This window comes from Pongo pygmaeus, chromosome 5 (assembly GCF_028885625.2).
Source record: "Pongo pygmaeus isolate AG05252 chromosome 5, NHGRI_mPonPyg2-v2.0_pri, whole genome shotgun sequence".
NCBI lineage: Eukaryota > Metazoa > Chordata > Mammalia > Primates > Hominidae > Pongo > Pongo pygmaeus.
In genome coordinates this window covers 110134958-110158024 of record NC_072378.2, presented here as the reverse complement: position 1 = coordinate 110158024, position 23067 = coordinate 110134958, and the positions used below count along the sequence as shown (strand labels likewise).

General features: G+C 36.0%; 1 protein-coding gene across 3 annotated transcripts in view; it reads right to left on the bottom strand.

Annotated features, from left to right (window-relative positions):
• The window catches only part of CDC40 (cell division cycle 40), a 52757-nt gene that overhangs the window by 26085 nt on the left and 3605 nt on the right, over positions 1–23067 (bottom strand). For all 3 annotated transcript variants that reach the window (XM_054490460.2, XM_054490458.2, XM_054490459.2), the window contains 2 exons: positions 12853–12939; positions 4477–4606 (listed from right to left, as the gene is read on the bottom strand). In XM_054490460.2, the coding sequence (XP_054346435.2) occupies positions 4477–4606; positions 12853–12939 (217 nt within the window). The remainder of the gene's footprint in view (positions 1–4476; positions 4607–12852; positions 12940–23067) is intronic.

Genomic DNA, 23067 nt, shown 5'->3' with positions numbered 1-23067 from the left:
CAACAGAGTGAGACTCCATCTCCCAAAAAAAAAAAAAAGAATATAGGGAACTTCTTTTGGGGAACAGAAAAAGATTCATCATGAAGCATGCTTTTCAAACAAGCTAAGGATGTAAGTGCTCAACTCACCCTCATGATATGCTAGAACAGAACCAACCACCTGGCTATTAGCTGATTTGCATATAGATTTTTTTCAGCATTAAAATATGTTCTTAGCCAGAGGAGAGAGCTTGGTGGCAGAAAATCAGCCTTTGGAGTAGAATCTCTGAAATCACAGGTTCAAATCCCATGAGTTATTTTATCTTTAATCTCTTTGATGTACAGAAGTGTTCTGTACATAACTTTTTCCAAAAAATGAGAATTTTATAAGCTCATACCAAGTTAAAAGTTTCCATTTCAATAATAAAAAACGTATCTAGCTAGAATGTACATTTCTACTTTGAAAGGAGACTTAACGTCTACATAAATGGCATTTCATGATACGTCCGGAGGGGTGAAGGAGTAGACAGAGAGGGAAGAGGTATCCCTGGTCCTTGTCTCTGTGTAAGCACCATTCCCCAACTCATCTGGCCAGTCTTGTTACTCAGAAAAATAAGTTATGCTTTCCTCTTGCTCCACATCCTCTGTGGTAAAAATCTTTACTGCCATACCACCATCCCTACTACTGCCTTCCACCCCAGGTGATTAGGAAACAGTATTATTTTCCTTTTACAAATAAGAGTTAAATATTTGGCCTTATGTCTTACTACAAATCAGCCAGTGATAGAACAAGATCTAACTCTAACACTACTACATTTCAGTCCAATTTGTTTTCTCACTATCTTGTGTCTCAAATAAGTGAATATTTCTGCATTTCTTAAATATTCTTATCTATCTTTCTGAAGCTTATTTTCCCTTTTATCTTTTTAATGGAGTTAATGTCTACTTTCTTCCCTTTGGCAGTCTTATTTGAAATGGCCATAATATTGATTTTATTATTATACCCTTAAGATTATTAAACTAATAATAATTATTAGAACTAATTCCATTAGGTAAATGAAAAGAGACTATAAACAATTTGCAAAAGAATGGTCATAAATATATGAAAAAACCTTCGACCTCACTAGTAGTCTGGAAAAATCAAGTTGCAATAAAGAAATATAATATTTTTATTATCAAGTAAACAAAGGAAAAACAATCATATGGATCTTTGATGAAGAGAAATAGGGCCAGGCATGGTGGCTCAGGCCTGTAATCCCAGCACTTTGGGAGGCCAAGGAAGGCAGATCACTTGAGGCCAGGAGTTTGAGACAAGTCTGGCCAATATGGTAAAACCTCATCTCTACGAAAAATACAAAAAAAAAATCAGCTAGGCGTGGTCGTTCACGCCTGTAATTCCAGCTACTCAGAAGGCTGAGGCACGAGAATTGCCTGAACCCCAGAGGCAGAGGTTGCAGTGAGCAGAGATCCCACGACTGCACGGCCTGGGTGACAGAGTGAGATCCTGTCTCAAAAAAAAAAAAAAAAAGAGAAATAGGACTTTTATACACTGTGGTGGTAGAGTAGGTTGAGAGAATTCTTTTGGAAAGCAATGTGATAATATATACCAAAAGCTTTTAAAACACATATTCTTTTACCTACATTTAGGAACTCATTTAAGAAAATAATATAAAATAATATAAGAACCTGTAAAGTTTTATGTACAAAAATATTCACTACCACGTTTTAAAATGCACTTTGTAGCATAACATACATAACATTTTTAATAGTGAAAACTGGAACCAAACTGAAATCTAAAGGATACAAGTAATTCTTTTAAAAATTATATCTTCGTTCAGTAGACTATTTTTAAAAAATCATTAAAAAATGTTAATAAGGGCGGGCACGGTGGCTCATGCCTGCAATCCTAGCACTTTGGGAGGCTGAGGCGGGTGGATCACAAGGTCAGGAGATCGAGACCATCCTGGCTAACATGGTGAAACCCCGTCTCTACTAAAAATACAAAAATTAGCTGGGCGTGGTGGTAGGCGCCTGTAGTCCCAGCTACTCGGGAGGCTGAGGCAGGAGAATGGCGTGAACCCGGGAGGTGGAGCTTGCAGTGAGCTGAGATCGTGCTACTGCACTCCAGCCTGGGCAAGAAAGCGAGACTCTGTCTCAAAAAAAATAAATAAAATAAAAATGTTAATAAAGGATTTCAAATATTGAAGTTAAAACTCATGTTAATAATGACTATTGTGAGACTAAAAGTATTTATTTAAAATTCTATTTTCCACTTCTATAGGTGGGTGTAGAGAAAATTCTAGATGAAAGTCGAACAAAAGGAAGAAACTTCATTGAGAAGCCCCAAGTCAGACTGGCAGGGGAGCAGGCAGAAAACAGGACAAAATTCACACTACCACTGAGGGGCTGAGAAGTCAGGAGAAATACCATAAATGCAAGCTAAAAGCAAAACTGTAGAGTAAGTAAATGGGATGACACAGTAAATGAGACTATTTTCAGTGATAAGGACTCTACAGGTGGGCTCTCTGATAAACTAACTGTATTGTAGAATATAAATCTTCCAGAAATAATTCACTGAAATTATAACAATCTTACAACATTTAAAAATGGGAAGAAAATTAAAATAAACATTTGTATTATATTCCAGCAGTGATAGCCCAGGGTTATGAGACTGAGGTAAAACTGAATTCATGTGTCACCTCCTGTATGTCTGTTAGATAACACCACTACAAGGTATAAGAAAGGTTTGCTCCCTTGCACTTTGCAAATGAGGGAAGGTAACAGAAAGGTCTCACAGCCTTACATTTCATGTGGAAAGATTAAAAAACAAGAACAACGACAACAAAAGTTGATAGGAAGCTGGTATAGGAATTACTATCAGAAGTCAGATGAGAACTTTCTATAAGAAAATTATAGGACAAACTAATAGAAGTCATATACTTGCTCAGTACCTGGGGGCAAAGAAAAAAGAGACTGTTAAAACTGAGGTTTAAAGAGACAGTTGTTAAAGCTTAGATAAGACTGATCTTATTTATTAAGTTCACTTATTAAGTTTACTTGAACTTAATAAACTGTCTCTTTAAACCTCAGTTTAAACCTAGATCTTACTAAGTTCACTTGAACTTAATAAATAAGATCGATCTTATCTAAGATCTATCATAAAGGAGACAAACCAAAATTTTCTTAGTTTTTTAACTGGCCATTCCCTTTATTTTAGGCTGCCTAATATACTATAGGCCCAAATTCATTTTTTGTCTTTAACTCAATAGTTCAACCTGAGTCCTAGCTCTCCACTTCCTAGTGGGAGAGGCAAAAATCTCCCACTTTATTTTATTTTAGGCTGCCTAATATACTATAGGCTGCCTTTATTTTAGGCTGCCTAATATACTACAGCCCCAAATTCATTTTTTGTCTTTAACTCAATAGTTCAACCTGTGACCTGGCTCACCACTTCCTAGTGGGAGAGGCAAAAATCACCAGATACTTAAAACAAACAAAAAAACACAACCCATTTCTGAAACCAGGTCTAAAGCCAGCTGAATAGTTTTAAATCCTTATTCTTGTTATAAGGTAATTTAAGAAGAAAAGTAGGTATCGGTATAAACTTACCTAGACTTTTTTTTGTTTTGTTTTAAAGGAGACAAGAGAACTAAATTATTGCTTAAGGTCCTTCCAAAGTCGAAGACAGTAAGTCTTTAAAAGTCTCTTATTATAGGTTAGAATACAACAAAATCATGATCTAACAGTTTATTTTTATGTGCTGCACATTACTTTAGATTTACATGGGACCCCTTATACAAGCAATGGGTATAACATATTTGTAACCATTTTATTGGACTGGAAGTATTATAGAACTGTTTTGGGTGATTTAAGTGGTATATAGTCTTGGCTGTGATATTTGGTACATTCTAAGTCTATTACAATCTTACCATGGTGAAATATGATCTAATACATGATAATCCTCTATACAAGCAGTTTCCATGCACATTAAATTTTTAAAATCCCACCACTGATAGGATGTAATTATTTTACATAATGAATTTGTGACTATTCTCTTTCCTGATACCCTTCAGTGATCACGAGAAATCATTTCCGAGATAAGATTTGAGAAACAGAGTAAAGTTAAATAGCCTATAATAAGATAAAAAAGTAACCTCTTAACACTATGTTTTCATTTGCCAACTTTAACAGCAATCTACATGTAATGGATATAAAATAACAAATGTCCATTACCTAGTACGACAACAAAGAGCATTCTGGTTAAGATCACAGAATATTTCCAGTACTCAGAAATAACAGTGGATTTACAATGACAGCTAAAAATATGAGTTCACCTTCCCATTTATATAAATATTTAAGGATATGTATAGGAAGGCATACTATCCTTTCTGAAGGAATCCAGTGAATTTTAAAAGCCAGAAGATAAAACAGATTAACACACACAGATCACACTTCTAATAAAGCCAAAATTGAAACTGCTTAAGTCTTATCACCTTACCATATGTTGCAAAAGTTCTCCTTTGCTGCTCAAACATGAAATCATTGATATGAGCTGGTTCGGCATATCCAGAAAGCATATTTCTAGGGGCAGCCATTTGCTGTGTCCTAAAGGGATTTTCTGGTCCAAACTGCAATGTTACAAGAAAAAAAAATAAAATAAGAAAGAGACGAAAGTTCTGAGTATATGGAAGTTAGAATTACTGGAATAACTGTTAAGGGCCTATTAACCTATCTGGGAACACATTAGCCTGATACGGTTCAGTGCAGCTGGGCAATGGCTGATTAGCACCATTTGTCAGCCCCTGGGACAGAAGGAGAGGAACCCCTCTCACTCAAATCTATATGTAGCTATTTATTTCAAGAGCTCAGTAGCCCCATGTAGTTGTCAGCTACTACATTCGCATTATTGCAGAAGTTCTACTTCACAGTGATGCTCTAGATAATTGAGAGTTACTATAGTTTCCCCAAACCATGATTTCGGGGATTTGGGGTGACTTTTATATCAACAGCGGCACTGTGATATAATTTTTTTAAAAAATACATGTTTCTTTTCCACTAGTTCCTCAAAGTGGGAGACTCAGAATACTCAATATTTACCACAGTGCCTGGCATATAGAAAGTATTAATGAAGGAAAGATTAATCAGAATTCCATTGGGGGTGGAGGATAGAAAAACAGACAACAAAAATAAAGTGCTTGAAAAAGTCCCTAGGAAAATATATTGCAAATGTCAATAAAGTATCTCCACTCTGAGAAGTCACACTATGAAGAGTCACATTACTTGTCTTATACAAAATACTGCCAAATTATTATTTGCTTATAATACTTTTGAGTTTCCAGAATGTTTTTCCAAATGCTATTTAATCCTGACAAGTTAAACAAGTATTCTCCTTCTCATGTTGCAAATGAAGAAAAAACCCCCAAAGGCAATGTATTTTACCTGCCCTAGGATCAAAAGTTTTATTAATTGGCAGAACCAGGGCTAGAACAAACCGTAGTCAAGCATTCTAATACATCATAAAGTTCCTTAAATGCACAATCAGAGCCTCTAACTTTTAAAAATTGAGTAAAAAATTACCAGAATATGTTATGTCAAGTGCTATTAATTTAATGCTATTACAAAAGGTACTGGGAAAATCCAACTCTTTTTTTGTTTGTTTTTAAATAAAGAATCAAATGAGCTTCCCACTTTGGAAAGGGCGAAAATAATAGGATATTTTCATCTGAACTCTGTAAGACCCACTGTCATGATGAATTATTTTGACATTAGAACATTGTAGGTCATTACCATTAGAAACCATCTCTTCTATGATACATTTCCAGAGCCACAAATAAAATTACTCATCTTCTCTTAACCAGTACATTGCATTCTCTAGATATCAACATTATACTATGTATGAAAATCTGAATTTAAATGCTAGCTGTGTCTTATATTTTTTCTGCTTTAGAAGAAAATAAATTGCCACAAGATTCCTATATATTGACAGCTTCCATTTATATGTTTAAAATGATTCAATTTTAAAATATCTGATTTATATACAAAACTTTTATTAGTATATATTCTTAATTATAATGGATAGCACAAGACTTTGCAGCCCATATTAGTCCTTCCTGTGCCTCCTGATGGGTGAAAAATGTCAGGGAAAAAAATCTAGATTGCTGAATGCTAGAAGTAGCAGTCAACTTCATTCAGTCATGAAATGTATTACAAAAACAGGAGCAGCCATAAAATTACAGATAACAAAATGATTTAAAAGTTTCCTAGATTCTCTACCTGCTACAGTCAGCTATCATCCACAGAGCAGCATCTGCTATTTCTGGTCAGAGGTGGGGTGGAGGGGGCATGGTGGGGAATCTAAAGTGATAAAAATCCCCGTTGTTCTTAACTGTTACTCACATCACATATAACAGATGACCAATCATTGTGCTTTAAGTAACTTTCCATTTAAAAAAAGGAGACTACAATTTCCATATTCTTATTTAATTCAGATTTTACTAAAAAAGAAAGAACAATTTTTCTACAGGCCATACATACCAAATTAGCTCCACTTTTTTTTTTTTTTTTTTTTTTGAGACAGAGTCTCGCTCTGTCGCCCAGGCTGGAGTGCAGTGGCACAATCTCAGCTCACTGCAAGCTCCGCCTTCCGGGTTCACGCCATTCTCCTGCCTCAGCCTCCCGAGTAGCTGGGACTACAGGCGCCCACCACCACGCCCGGCTAATTTTTTGTAGTTTTAGTAGAGATGGGGTTTCACTGTGTTAGCCAGGATGGTCTCGATCTCCTGACCTCACGATCTGCCCACCTCTGCCTCCCAAAGTGCTGAGATTACAGGCATGAGCCACTGCGCCCGGCCACTAGCTCCACTTTTTAAAGAAAAATTGTCAGTGTAAAAGAACTGTGATTTCTATACAAAGACAGATCCATATATTAAAGCTATGTATATATAAGGTACTATACCTAAAGCAATCTAAAACTTTACATATGCCTACTACATATAAAGCAATCTAAAAATTTACATATGCCTATGTCTCATACAGATTTAAGCTGAGGCAACAAAAAAATCTTCTAGTGATACAAGGAATCAGTGAGAGGATTCATCTACTGGTAGCTATTGGAGCTGACCTTAAAGACACTGAATATTAACAGAGGAAGGCAGCGAACACTACTTAGCAGGACTCAGCTCTTCCCAATTACTCAAGATAGGTCTCTCAGCTGTTCTTGGTCCCTGTGAATATGCAACTCTCTTAGTTCTGGAACAACCATTAAAAAAATACAACAGAGCATATGGAAAACACAAAAATTTGATTTCCAAACACTTCTTTTCCAGTTTTGGTAGTTAACTGAGTTTAAGAGTAAATTTGTGTTCAAGTGATTTATAATAAGATATAAGTAAATACATAACATAAATATGAATGTATAATATATTCAAGTTCATATGCGTATTTAACAATTTTTAGCTCAAACAATAATGAAGAACAATATAGTAAATTATAATTGCAATCTCCTTATATAAAACATACACATTTAAGTGAGAAAATGTTTGCAAACCATACATCTGGTAAGGGGTTAATATCCAAAATACACAAGGAACTCAACTCAATAGCAAGAAAATAAATAACTCGATTAAAAATTGGCAAAGGACCTGAATTTCTCAGCATTTCTCAAAAGACATATAAATAGCCAACAGGGGCCAGGTGCAGTGGCTCACGCCTGTAATCCCAGCACTATGGGAGGCCAAGGCAGGCGGATCACTTGAGGTCAGGAGTTCAAGACCAGCCTAGCCAACATGGTGAAACCCTATCTCTATGAAAAATACAAAAAATTAGCTAGGCATGGTGGTGCGTGCCTGTAGACACCTACTCAGGCGTCTGAGGTGGGACAATCACTTGAACCCAGGAGATGGAGGTTGCAGTGAGCGGAGATCACACCACTGCACTTTAGCCTGGGTGACAGAGCGAGACTCCTCTCAAAAAAAAAAGCCAACAGGTATTTGAGAAAGTACTCAACATTACTAATCATCAGAGAAATGCAAATTAAAATCACAATATCATCTCAAACCTGTCAGAATAGCTATTATAAAAACGATAAAGGGTAACAAGTGTTGGCAAGGATGTTCTGGAGAAAAGAGAATACTTGTACACTGTTGGTGGGAATGGAAATTAGTGCAGCCACTATGGAAAATGGTATGGAGGTTCCTCAAAAAATTAAAAATAGAACTACCATATGACCCCAGCAATTTTACAAGTGGGTATGTGTCCAAAGGAAATGACATCAGCATGTCAAAGAGATATCTGTATTCCCATGAATCAACCTAAATGGCTGTCAATGTTTGAATGCATAAAGAAAATGTGGTATGTCTGCACAACAGCCTACTATTCTGCCTTAAAAAAGAAGGAAATCTTGTCATTTTTGACAGCATAGATTAACCCGAAGGGCATTATGTTAAGTGAAATAAGACAGGTGCCGGGACAAGTATCACATGATCCCACATGTGGGATTCAAAAGAGTTGACCTCATAGAAGCAGAGAGTGAATGGTTAGCAGAAGCTGGGTGGGTGGGTGGGGAGGGAATGGGATGGAGGGGTTTTGGGTGATGTTGGTCAAAGGTACAATTTCAGTTAGATAGGAAGAATAAGTTCAAAAGATCTATTGTATAACATGGTGACTATAGTTAATAACAATGTATTCTTGAAAACCACTAAGAGTAGATTTTAAGTGTTCTCACCACAAAAAATGATCAGTACATGAAGTAATGCATATGTTAATTAGCTTGATTTAGCCATTCTACAATGTATGCATATTAAAAAACACATTGTACATTGTAAATATATACAATTTTTATTAATTAAAAAATTAATTTATTAAAAAGTATGTAAGTACTAATTCAGATCACTACACCCAAAGTATGTATGATGTTCCCACAGGAGGTAAGTATTCTTAAACATCTGTCAACTGCACGAAGTAGTGGTTTACTTATAGGGTTGGGAGAAAAGCACTCTTTAATTTGTGAAGATGCTGGTTGATAACTCTTGGAGATCTGATACTATAAGAATGTGGATCTCAAAAATCTTCAGTAGGCAGAGTATTGGTGAGTCAGCATTTTAGCAGCATATTATAACATTGCAGGAATTAAGACAATTTATACTACTAAAAATGGGCTATATAAAATCATAGTTCACATATAGAAAAATAACCCAAATTACTGAACATATAATAGTATACTAGATTGTTGGTACATTTTTCATTCATATTTACTGCAGTCATTATTGTTTAAAAGATTTATAAACAAATTTTAAGGTGAGAAGAGTCTGTTAATTATTTCCTGCAAATTAAGAGAAGATCTCCACAATTCAATTTTATTGGTGGATATTATGTCATATCTTGTAAGGCATAAAAATATTAGTATGAGAAAATTTCATTAGTGCTGGTTCTATGATCTTTGGCCTCAGTTTCCTCATCTACAAATAGAAGATTTGAGCTATATGATTTCTAAAGTTCATCATAACATTAATTTTTGTAGCAGCCTTTATAGCCAGATTTTTAACAGTAACTGGTGTTTTTTTCTCTTAACTTTTATATTTTTTCTATTCTGAAGTACTACTATTTTAAAGAGTCTGGAATTCTTCCTGAGACTTATGGATTTTATGAGTTTATAGAAGCTAATTAATACATTTTTGTCTAAGCAGATTTAAAAAGAATTGAGTGAAATGAAGAAATTACTAGACTAAAATAATGGCTACTAAGTCTTCAAGTTTTATCCATTATGTGAGAAAAATTATCTGTATAACCAGCTAGACTATTTGGGAAAAGTCCTTGGTCAGAAGAGAGAAACAATATTTTATAAAATAAAATAAGCAATTGAGTAAATGTTCAGAACTAGCAAAGTCAAAGGCATAGGGGTTACCCTGCAAACTCCACAATGGCCTTCAAACTGGTCTCCCAATTATAGAGAGATAATTAAGAGTGATCTGGACTCAAATCTCTAAATTTGCCACTCGCTGGCAGTATGACTTAAGACTTGGTTTCCTTGCTATAAAGGACACAGGTACTTACTTCATAGGATTTTAGTGAGGACTGAAGGAGATGAGTTATGTAAATCCTTCAGTATGGTACCTGGCATACAGTAATAAATGGTGGCTTTATTTCACTAATCTATATCCCTGTTCTTTTCCATAATGCAAACTCATACCAAATAAACCTTCTTAAAAATTCAGCTTTGATTATGCCACTCCCCTATTTAAGACCCTCACAAATCTATTTATCATTGATTAAATCAAAACAAAACTCTTCACCTTGGCCCCCAAAGCCTTGTGCAATGTTATACAAAGTACCATTCTAGTCTTATCTCTTGATTCTTTCTTCTGGTAAGGACTTGGGCATTACTGTTCTTTAGATCTTTTATGATTCGGCTCATGCTGTTCTCTTCTTGGAGTCTCTCCTCATAAAAGCCTACCTACCCACCAATGCCAATAATTAATAAAAATAACAATGATGACTACCATTTGTTAAATGCCTACTCTGTGCTGGAAGGATTTTTTAACTATATCATACATTATCTGATTTATCTTTATAACTCAATAAGATAAAAATTATCTTCATCTTACCTATGAAAAAACTAAGAACTTCCAAGGTTACACAGAGCTAATAAGTATTCCGCTTAACTCCAAATCTCATGTTCTTGACCTGGATTGAATTGTCCAGTTCAAATATTACTTCTTTTAGGGAACTTTTAAAAGTATTTACAACCAGATGCAATTTTTCCTTAAGCTTCAGTAGTACTTTAGAGGCATAATAAGAAATAGTCTGGTCTCTATCTTTTTAAAAAAACACATTTGACCAAACCAACAAACAGCACATCCTCTCTGGTAAACACTAGCTTGAGGAGAGGGATTATATCTTGTTTCTAACAATGGATACTCAAAATACAGGAACTTAAAATTTAAACTGGTGAAGTTCCTAGTGATACTTTCCCAGACTTTGCCAAGTGATACACATCCTAGTCATAGAAGACAAAAGTTCAAAATCTGATAAGTTACAGAGGATTCATTTGGCAACCAGGAACAATTATAATTTTGCCTCCCTTTTAAGTCCTATCAGTCCTTTCTTACATTGTAAAGAAGTACTGTAGTGCTCCTCACATAAACTAATTTCAATGTGACGTTCTCCAACCCGAGGAAAAAGAACATTAAAGGACTGATAATCCCACAAAGAGAATGACAAAAAAATTTTAACTGGTCTTTTAAATTTTTCTTGAAAGTTTGGAAACTAATTACACAGCAATGTATTAGTTATGCATGAAATTTAAGAACTCATGAAAAAAGCAGGCTTCAGAGAAAATAAAATGACATGAGAATGTTACACATCAGAATGCTTCCAAATTTTCTTATTTTCCTAATTCAATGGCTCCATTTTATTAAAGTACTTTTCATTTTAAAAAATCATGAAACATATATTTACATATAATACACAACCTCTCTTCAGTGGGGTGGCTAAAATGGTGCCAATGGATATGAGACAGCCAGTAGTCTGACAGGCTAGAAGGATTTAAGACACAATGGAATAAAAATTAAAATGTGCCATCGTGTCAGAGCATGGGAAGATTTTTGCTCAATGCAGACCCAGTGAATTGCTGGAGCTCTGTCTAAACACAAGCACTGACATCTCTGGCTGTGCTACACATTTCAATGGTCATCTTTTAAGTGAATACAGAAACCTAGGCAGGGAAAGTACTATATGAAACAGCTCCGACTCTCACATGTCACAAAAGGGCTAATTTATGCTACAAAATGAAAAATGTTACATCATTTTCCACCAAGATACCATAAGATATAGCTCCTCATCTCCATCTTGAAAGTGCTTCTTAAAGATTCTGATATCAACCGAAGCTGTACTTCTTGGTTTTATAATTACCATTTTCTGGCATCTCTATTTCATCAATCAAGCATTCTTTTCCATTTTAAAAGGCAAAATATCTAGAAATTTAATCTTTTCTGTAAACTTCCCTAAATGGATAATATTCAAAGACTTTCTTAAATGAACAATATTCGCTGTTTCTGGTTTTTTTCATCAGGAGAGGGAAAAAAAAATCCAGTACTTTGTTTTATTCAGAGCAGGCATCAAACACTGTGACTACTTGCTGGCAGTGTATCAGTATGACATGTCAGGGGCATCTGTAACTAGATGTTTCGTAATATACTACATATTGATGCTGGTAAGCCCCAATATTTTCCTTTATGGTTAATTATAATACTCCCTTATGAAGACTGAGAGGAAGATGTCAACTAAGTTCATATTTAAGAATCAGATTTCCTTTTTCAAAAGACATAGTTCCATGTTATCAGACATCTGTATGTAGACAGATAAGCAGCTAATGGATTTTTAAAAGTATTTTCACAAAAGCACACTACCTAAACTTTTGGAGAATAGAAGGATGTATTTTCGGCTGGGCGCGGTGGCTCACGCCTGTAATCCCAGCACTTTGGGAGGCCGAGGCGAGCGGATCACGAGGTCAGGAGATCGAGACCATCCTGGCTAACACAGTGAAACCCCGTCTCTATTAAAAATACAAAAAAATTAGCCAGGCATGGTGGTTGGCGCCTGTAGTCCCAGCTACTTGGGAGGCTGAGGCAGGAGAATGGCATGAACCCGGGAGGCGGAGCTTGCAGTGAGCCAAGATTGCGCCACTGCACTCCAGCCTGGGCAACAGAGCGAGACTCTGTCTCAAAAAAAAAAAAAAAAAAAAAGAAGGATGTATTTTCTAAAAGCTTAAATAGTATGCTTATGTGATAAAACTTTAAAAAATTCACTGCTATACCTAATTATCTACTATGATTTAAATTCTTTAGCAAAAGTCAGAACCTTAAATATGTTTTCTTACCTCAGGAGCAAACATGGTCTCATAGGTAGGATTATACTGAACTTCTTTGACGGCAGGGTCAAGGTGAACTCCAGTCTCCAAATCTTCCTAAAAAGAATACCAAATAAACATTAAAGATCTGATAAATGACTATTTTATTTTAGAAGCCACATTAAAGTCACACTAGCCATCTTTAACATCTATTTTATGGTTATAATGTATCATATGATTAATAATTCTAATAAAATTAATGTATACAGTTAGAGGTTAAAATACATAAAAAATTTTCTTTTTGAAATACTGATTTTATTAAAAATTTAAAATTTTTAAATTTAAAACTAAATAAGTTAACATTACTCAAAGCCTTAAATTAGTTTAAGAGATTCCAACTCTTCTTTGTTATTAACTCAAAAGACCCGAACCTCTACTGCCAAATTCAAAAGAGGTATTTCTTTTTTTACTCAGCAAACTGTATTAGATATGCAACCAAATTGCACTTGGTTGGGTACTGGAGAGGAAACAAAAGGAAGTGACAGGGCCTGAATCTTCTAAATATGAAGTCTTATGATCTCAGTTAATATTTCAAACATCTTAAATTCATTCCCCAGATTACTGAAAATAAACATCTCATCTCCACTGAAGAATCACTGGTAGTATAACTTTTATATAACTCCACCACTTACAAATACGATAATTCTCAAATTGGTATCTTTAGCCTGGACCTCCCCTGATTTCTAGAGGCTTGTATATCCAACCTTCAACTTGACATCTCTTCTCCCAGGATATCTAACAGACATCTCAAACCTAATATATCCAAAAGGGAACTCGTGGCCTCCCCTCCCGCACTGAATCCTTCCAGCCTTCTCTTAGTTAATCACAATTTCACCCTTACAGTTGCTCAGGCAAAAATCTGGAGTTTTCCTTGATTCCTCTTTATTTTATAGTTTGTATCCAATTCATCATCAAATCTTCTACCTTCTACATAAATCCAGAATTCAACCACTTCTGACATCCTCTATTGCAGTGGTTCAACTTAACATCTTGTATCTGGGTTTTTGGAGTAGCTTCTTACCTGGTCTCCCTGTTTTCTGTCCCTGACCACCTACATCCTCACTTCTCACAGGAGATAGTATGATTCTTTCAAAATATTAGTCAGGTTATGCTACTCCTATGCTCTAAACCCCCCAGTAACCTCCCCAGTCAGAGTAAAAGCCTAACAAAGGCCTGACAAGGCCCATTACCACTGGTTCTCAGGAAGTAGGCAGGTTCCCTAGAGTAGTTTTACAGGGCATTTTTGTTTTCCTGTATTGTCCTGTCTGAACATTCACATATTAAAAACATATATGATTATAAGTACCTTTCCTTTAAATAGTGCACTCATGTTCTATTTTAAAAATTGTAAAGAAATTATATATCATCTACAAATTATATTTCAATAAAGTCAGTATTATAACATTGCTGTCATAAAATGACAGAGTTGAGTCTAACTGGTTGAGAATTTCCCCTCCATGATCAGCCCCCTGCCCTACCAACTTCTGTCTTCATCCAGCACTATGCCTGTGCTCACTTTACCCCAGCCTCACTGACTCATTTGCTATTCCTAGAATAGGCCAAGGAACAATCCTGCCTCGGGGTCTCTATACTTACCGTTATTTCCTTTTGGAATGAAATGTTTTTCCTGTGGATATCCACGTGATTGTTATCTCTCCTTTTAAGTCTCTGCTCAGTTTTTCTGCTTCCCCCTTACCTTGCTTTATTTTCCTCCATTACATTTATCCTCAGTGGATATATATAGTATCTTTCTCTCTCTCCACTAAAATGTAAACTACACAAGGTGGATTTTGCACACACAAATGTACAATCAAACCCTTGAACTATCCCTATCATATCACCATCTTTATTCTGCTCGCCTCTTGTTGATGGTAGGATATATCCCCTAATACAATGCAAAGATAAAGCAAAGTAACATCAGACATTCTGCAAAATAGGTGGGATTTCATGAAGCTGATATTGATGTTGGAGAAGCAGCAATGCCACAGACAAGTGAAGATCTGGTAGAGTTAGACCAGCTGATGACCAAAGACTAAAAAACCGACAAGAAAAAATAACACCATCAGCCCACATTCACTGTTCCAAAATTTGACCACTCTAGAAATACTTTACCACAGCCCCTGTATCAAAACAGGCAACTTAGTTTCTCTACTTCTTAAAGATTCAGAGCCTATCAGGTCCCTTGAGCTTCTCTCCTCTCTAAACTGCCCATATCTTTGCCCTATCTTATCCTTTTCATGACTTCAATTACCACCCCCAATTTTTATCTGCAGCCTTAATCACACCTAACCTTGGATTGACATATCCAACTGCCTACTAAATTTCATTAGATGAATGTCCCACAGCATCAAACACTATGCTGTGTCCAAAATAGAACTTACCATTCCCCCATGACTCCATCTTCACTAATAAATCAGGCATAGTCTTGCTGATTCTACCTCTGAATACCTCCCCAGTAATCTCACTTCTACCCGCCCCTCTTTGCATCCCAGCTACAATGGCCTAGTTAGGGCTTCATTGTATCTTGCCTGGCCTATTGTAATACTTCCTTATCTACTTTAATACACCCTCACTTTTGTCATATTAGACTAATTGCTGATTTTTAAAAATAGCAAGCACTTTGATGCTTTCTGTGCTGTAGGCAATGTTACCGCCTTGTACCTTAGGCAATGCCTTTATTATTTTATGTCGCCTTCTTATTTTTCCTGATACCTTCCCTCCTCCTGCCTCAGGAAAACTGTTGCGTTTTTGTTTGTGGTCCTAAAAAAATGCTGTACTCTATTTGATAGTACTTGTGATATATTATTTGTTGCACATGGCTTTTATGTACATAATATATCCTCACTGCCCAGTAGAACGCAGGGAATTCAGCACATATTCAATAAATATTTGTTAAATTAAATTGAAGACAGAGAAGCCAAATCTGTAGAGAAATTAAGTAAGATCAGGCTGACCAACAGTCATTGGGTTTGGCAATTATGTCACAAAAAACCTTTGCGAGAGTGACTTTGTTAGTAAGGACTATGGAAAGCCAACTGCAAGAGGCAGAGGTGTAAATGAGGATCTAGAAAAACAATACCATATAAATCTGTACTGAAAATATTGGTGGTAAAAAACAGAACAGATGGGGTGTCAGGTTGAAGGATTTTCAGGGTCAAGTGTTTCTTCTTCCTTAAGAAGAGGCTAAGTCAAAGATGTGGTCAATCGTAGGCTAGAAGGCAGGTGACGGCAGGGACAGACACATGACAAAAAGGACCAGATAAAGGTACAGTTGTCCTAGAAGAGGTAGGAGGGAATAAAATTCAGGACACAGTTGGAAGATTAGCCTCTGAAAAGAGGAGCGCTCTCTTTGGGATGAAATAGAGATGACAAAGGTAAGAATGGGTGATAGATGACAGATCCTTGGAGATGTTGGGAATCATAATTGATCTTTTTATTTTCTTGATGTAGTCAGGGTACAGGCAAATTTATAAAGCAAGCACAGAGCTCCAGATTCATTTATTCATTCAACAGATATTGATTGTGTGCCTACTATGTGCCAGGCACTGTCCTGGGCCCACAGAAATAGACAAAGATACCTGCCCTTGTGGAGTTTATATTCTAGTGGAGGAGACAGACAATAGACTATATAATACATAAATAAGTTTACAGCTCTCTAGAAGAGGCTAAATAATATGAAGAAAAAGAATTTAACAACACTAATATGCTAGCACCAGAGCAGACACACTATTTCATATAATCTGTGAGGTTAAGTGTTAGCAGGATTAAGTCACTTAACCCAAGCTACTAATAGAATAAATGGGAAGGGGAAGAGCTCAAAGTAACCACAATGAACAATGTTAAAGAGACCTGACTAGTGACAAATTAAAAAATCACTGGCAGAGTAACTAGGTGTATCAGTCAGGGTTCTTAGTTGCAAGCAGCAGGCTGATTCGGCACTATAAAATTCTTATGAGTTTCTCTTAGAATTACCAGGAAGTGTGGAAAATCAGCTTCGACAAGTAGGCAGAAATGAAGGGTCAGTATACATTTAATAGATGAAATCACAATTCAAAATTAATCATCACAGAACCCATCCAGTGAGGATAATAGTTTACCATGACTGAACACCACTACTAAACTGCTATGGCTACCACTGGATGCTGCTATTGAAACTGCTGGCCTGAGAAACTAGAAAACATTGACCACCATTGCCAGTTTAAGTCCTCTTTCCTGGCTTCTTTGTGGATAATTTCAGATTAGAAAGCTTAGGTTGGTGCATCTGTTTGGCTGAGCCCAACAGATACACCCACCCAACTGTCCTGAGCCTTAGCTGAAAGGGAGCTGAATTAGAATAATCTGGGTTTTCAGCTTCTGAAGATGGGTGATGAACAGGGATGTTCTTCACATTAAGACCCTTAAGAAAGGGGTCTCAAATGCTAGGCCACTGAAAAGATGACAAATATTATCTATATCACCCTAGAATGAACACTAGAATCTTCTCTGATGAAAGATACTATCTTGCACATGGCCCAATAGCAAACTCAGTACTATAAAGTTAACATGTTACAAACAAATTGCTTAAACTGCATAAAAGCTAAATTAAATGCTTTTCCCGCATAATATTCAACCCCTAGTGACAAACTGCTTAAAATAACATGAGGCTTAGCCACATTCATATCTTCCCAAAGGATTTTATAGTGTATAGTTGCTAGAACCACTTTATAATATGGGATATGAGATCTTTCCAATTAAGGGTATTTAAAATATTCCAAATTGAAATTATTTTGAAGAGTATCATGATACATCAATTTTTAAATGCAAAGTACAATTTAAGAAATTACTGTTTATATAAGCAACACTGGCAACCAATAAAAAATATAAGTCCCAGTTTCTGACTCCTGCTAAAATTATAGAACAAATTGAACAACCCTCAAGAAAACGAAGGGCTGTTATTTTACAGAAATTTAATTAGAAAACTTGGACAATACCACAACCTTGTTTTAATACCCATGAGGTGCTCAATACCAATTAGGCATGCAATTGGAATTACCACAGAATAACAAATAATTTCTATTCAGTTTCAATTATCCACAAAAATTAAAACGCAGTAAGTGAAGGGCACCCTGTGGGTCAAATAAGTTTAAATAGTTTATCTTTTTGTTGATTCAAAGTAATTTGAGAATACAACTGGGTAATATTCACTTTTTAGTCTTTTCCACATTTCTTCCTGTGCCCAAATAAGAAAAGAGACATAAAAACACCATGTAAACTGTAAAGCGGATCACAAATATTATTATTATAAGTTACTTATCAATTTATGGCATAGTTTTTTTTCCTCCCAGAAAATAGAAATGACTAAACTTCCTAACAGAAGAATTTAGGTGAATGGTATAAAAGAACAGAACTTCAGATAAAGATATCCTCTGAGTTTGGCTCTTAACAGATTGCAGAGAGAAAAGGTGGTCCATTTGAAGCTCACAAATATAAGAAATACCACTCATGAAAAAACTGAAAAATATGCCTCAAAATTAGAGGCAGAATTTTTATTTTACTTTAGTTGGCTATGCTAAGGCAAAGAATATATTGGGGGGAAGTAACATAGTCACTGGTTGAAATGAGAGAAAGCCAGATCTGCTTTTGTTTTTCTAACCTTAAAGTCACTTAATAAGCAACTCTTGCAATCCAATAGGGTCCACTGCATGATTTCTAAAGTGCAAAACCTTACAATGCTGCATTCAAAAATTTTTATCGGCTAACATGGTGAAACCCCGTGTCTACTAAAAATACAAAAAATCAGCCGGGTGTGGTGGCGGGTGCCTGTAGTCCCAGCTACTAGGGAGACTGAGGCAGGAGAACGGTGTAAACCCAGGAGGCGGAGCTTGCAGTGAGCCAAGATTGCACCACTCAACTCCAGCCTGGGAGACAGTGAGACTCCATCTCAAAAAAAAAAAAAATTTTTATCCAGAAAATACTCATTGTCATACATATACTGGAGAACACGAATATGTGTAATTGGTGTTCCAGAAGAGAAGAGAGAATGGGACTAAAATAACATGTGAAGTGATAAGAACTGACAACTGCTAAGAAATGTCCAAAGGTCCACATTCCAAACTAATTGATCCACAATTAAAGAAATCCAACAAATTCTGAACAGAAAAAATAAAAAGAAATCCAAACATGTGTATCCTATAATAAAACTAAAGAATGAAACCATATCTCAAAAAAATGGGGCGGGGGTCTTAAAAGGTGTCAAAAGAAAAAAGAAAATCACTTTCAAAGAGAAACAGCTATACCAACAGCTGATTTATCAGTAACAATGAAAATCAGAAGACAGTAGAATATCTTAAAAGTGCTGAGAGAAAACTGCCAGCTAAGGAAACGACCCAGTGAAAATATCCTTTGAGAAACACAGTTAAATGAAAGCATTTTATTTATGTATGTATTTATTTATGAGACAGGGTCTTACTCTGTCTCTCAGGCTGGAGTGCAGTGGCGTGATTCTGGCTCACTGCAACCTCTGCCTCTTTGGCTCCAGCGATCCCCCTACCTTAGCCTCCCAAGTAGCTGGGAAGCGCACGCCACCACACCCAGCTAATTTTTGTATTTTTTCTAGAGACAGGGTCTCTCCATGTTGCCCAGGCTGGTCTAGAACTCCTGGGCTCAGGCGATCTGCCCACCTCGCCCAGCCAAAACTTTTTAAAAGACAAACTAAAACTGAAAGCATCTGCCACCAGTCAATCCTCACCAAAGAACATTCTAAAGAATGTGCTACAGGCAGAAAGTGGTATCTTGCATATGAGATGTAAGCATCATCATCATTCACCATCATCTTGTGGAGGATGTGTGTGTATATGTAAGTGCATGTATTATACCAGACAACAACAGCTAAAGTAGGAGTACAGGGGATGTGAATAAAATTCAAGTGTTCTAAGGTTCTCGCATTGTTCAGTAGAAGGTGAACGTACTGATCGAATGTGCTATGCTTTCTAGGGGTAACCACTTAAAGAATAGAAACTGACTGCATGACTTAAAACAAGCACAGGGAGATAATGTAATGATTTTAAAAATCCAAAAGAATGGATGCCTAGCATACTAACTTTCTGCCTTTCTTTTTTTCTGTGATATGTGTTTATGACTATACTTTTAAAAAAACTGCCATGGCTGCACCTCACATGTTCTGATGTACAGTTGCTTAGAAGTGCAATTTCACAATTTTCAAATATGGAAATTTTATAGCTATCTTTTTGTGGTTAGTTTCTAGCTTAGGTGCACTGTGGTCAGAGAATACAGTAACAAGATTTTAAATCTGTTGAGACTAATGTTCCAGTTCAGAGGTGGCTAACTACAGTGTGTGGGCCAAATCCAGGCCATGGTCTGCTTTTTTGTACCAACAAGCTAAGGATGGTATTTGTATTTTTAAAGGGTTAAGAAAAAAAGATGAAGAAAAAGAAAGGGCGAAAGAGAGAAAGAAAGAAGTGACAGAAACTACACAAGGCCAGCACAACCTGAAATATTTACTGTCTGGCCCTTTACTGAAGTTTGCCAATCCCTGGTCTAGCACATGGTCATTTTAAAAATGTTTCATTACGTTTCAATGTTTCAAAATATTTCCAGTGCAACACATTCTGTGTTTCTAAGTGCCATGTTCCCTAAGACCTTTAGATGCAGTTTGCTAATTTTGTTGTTCACATATTCTGTACCATTATTGATATTTTTTACTTGTTCTATCAATTATTGAGAGGTATATAAAAATCTCCCACTATAATTGTATATTTGTCCATTTCTCTTTGTAGTTCTGTCAATTTTTGCTTAAATATTTTGAGCTTAAATTGTTTTATATCTCTTTGTGAACTGAACCTTCTATCATGATGAAGTGACTCTTTTGTCTCCAGTAATGCTTTCTGCTTTAAAGTCTATTTTTATTGATGTTAACACAAACAGTGCTAGCTTTCTCTTGGTTAAAATTTGCCTGGTACATCCTTTTTATTTTTATTTTAGATCTTCCTGGAGGTGGTAGTAAGCATGGCAAGGCAAGAAAAATAAATAAAAGAAATAATGATTAAAAGAAAGAAAAAATACTGTCATATTTGCAGCTGATATGGCTATGTAAGTAGTAAGATCAGTTAGAAAGTTAAATGAAAAATACAATACTATTTATTAATAGCATAAAAATAAGATCCACCTAGAAATACCTCCAATAAAACTGTACAAGATTTTGATATGGAGACAATTACAAACTTCGGAAGAAAAAAAAAACAAAACTAAAAAAAGGCCTAAACAAATGAACAGATATAACGTTACCTCCAAGTTGACCTATGACTCAATATACTCCCAAACAAAATCCCAACTGGGTATTAGTAGAACTTTCCAAGTTAATTCTAAACTGTATATAGAATTACAGGGCCAAGAAGAGCCAGCCAGAACATTCTTGAACAACAAAAAAGGGCAAGGGAACTGCCCTATCACCTATCAAGCCATATTATTAAGAATGTTCACACTATAGACAAAAATTAATTTCATATGGATTAATGAACGTGAAAAGCTTTCAAGAGATAATACAAGAGAATATTTTCATGACTATGAGTTAAGGATTTCTCAAACAAGCAACAGGAACCACAATACATAAAGGAATAATTTGACAAGCACAGACTATATAAATAATTGTTTGTAAACAACAGGGAAAAGTGAGAAGACAAGTCACGAAAAGAAAAAAATTTTGCAACACACACAATTGACAAAGGATAGTATCCAGAATATGTAAAGATCTTCTAAAAATCAAAAGGAAATGACAACCTTATAGTTGCTTCCAAAAGAAAAAAAAATTAAATCACCAATAACATATGAAAAGATACTCAACTGCAGGAAACAGCTCAGAAAAAACATGGATTAAAAACGCTGCAAAAATGTATTCTCTGCCAAAATGCTTGCTATTAATCATAATACAATTAGTCAACTACAGATGAATATATTTGCATGCTTCACATCTCCCTTGGTCATTTTCCAATTTTCCAATCATTTGCAATCATTATATTTACTATGTATAAGTTTGTTTTCCCTTCATATAAACAAGTGTTGGTTCATAAACTAACAATAAGCAATGCCCTCTACTCTCTCATAGAACCCAGACCACTGGGTGGACTAGCCCCAGCTCTACCTCTAATGGACCTCTGGTACCTTATGCAACCTTTCCTCCTGGGTTTCCTTATTTATTCATGATTGCACTAAGTGAGCTCTAGACAAACACCCCCATCCCTGCCACTGCCTGTCCAGCTCTAAAATTCTGATTCTTAATGTGCATACTTTTACAAGACTTTCTTTTTCATTCCATTCTCTTACCAAATATACTTCCCTAATCTTGTGTACTAGGCACTGGAGACACAAACGAATGGATACAACAGTCTCTGGACCCCAGGGTCTCGCAGTTCAGAGGAAAGAAAAAGATGAACAAGTCACAGCAATGTGCTAAGTGCTATAGTTAAGATATGATAAAGGGGCTAACGTAAAATAGGAGGAAACGTGCACTGAGACTGAAGGACCATAGTGTTTGGAGTAGGGGAAGGAGGCACTAGGCAAGGGATTTCCAGGCAGAAAGACTAGCATGGGCAAAATCTTCAGAGAAAGAAAGAAAATTCGGCTTTCAGGGCTTTGTAAAGAGTTCAGCATGGGAGAATAGCAGGCCTCACATGCTACTAAAAAAACTTAAGAAATCACCCATTGGACAACATGGTGTCTTTGGGCAGGGAAGTGATACGATGCAAGTGGAATTTACAAAGATCATTCTAAGTGCACTGTGGAGAAAAGAATGCGGTATAAAACTGGGAGACAAGAAAGGAAGAAGTAGAAAGATCAGTTAGAAGGCTACAACTGTCTGAAGAGAAAAGATGAGAATCTGAACTAAACAGTGGCAGCAGAAGAGAGAGATTTGATGAATATCATTGAGTTAAAGTGGACAGGACCCACTACCCAAAAGAAGAGGCTGAAAGAGAAAGAAAAGAATAACTCCTGGGAGAAATAAGGAAGATATGAAGCCTGCACCAGTGAAAATAGCAAGGAAGGAGTTGACGTGAGAGAAATTAATGAAACAGCAATGTTAGAGTCAATTGAATGACTAGCTTCAGGGGCTGAGGAAGAAGGAAGAGAAAAGGATACCTCCTTTGTTCTCAGCTTGAACTAGTGGGTGGATTGTGGGATGACAGATCAAAA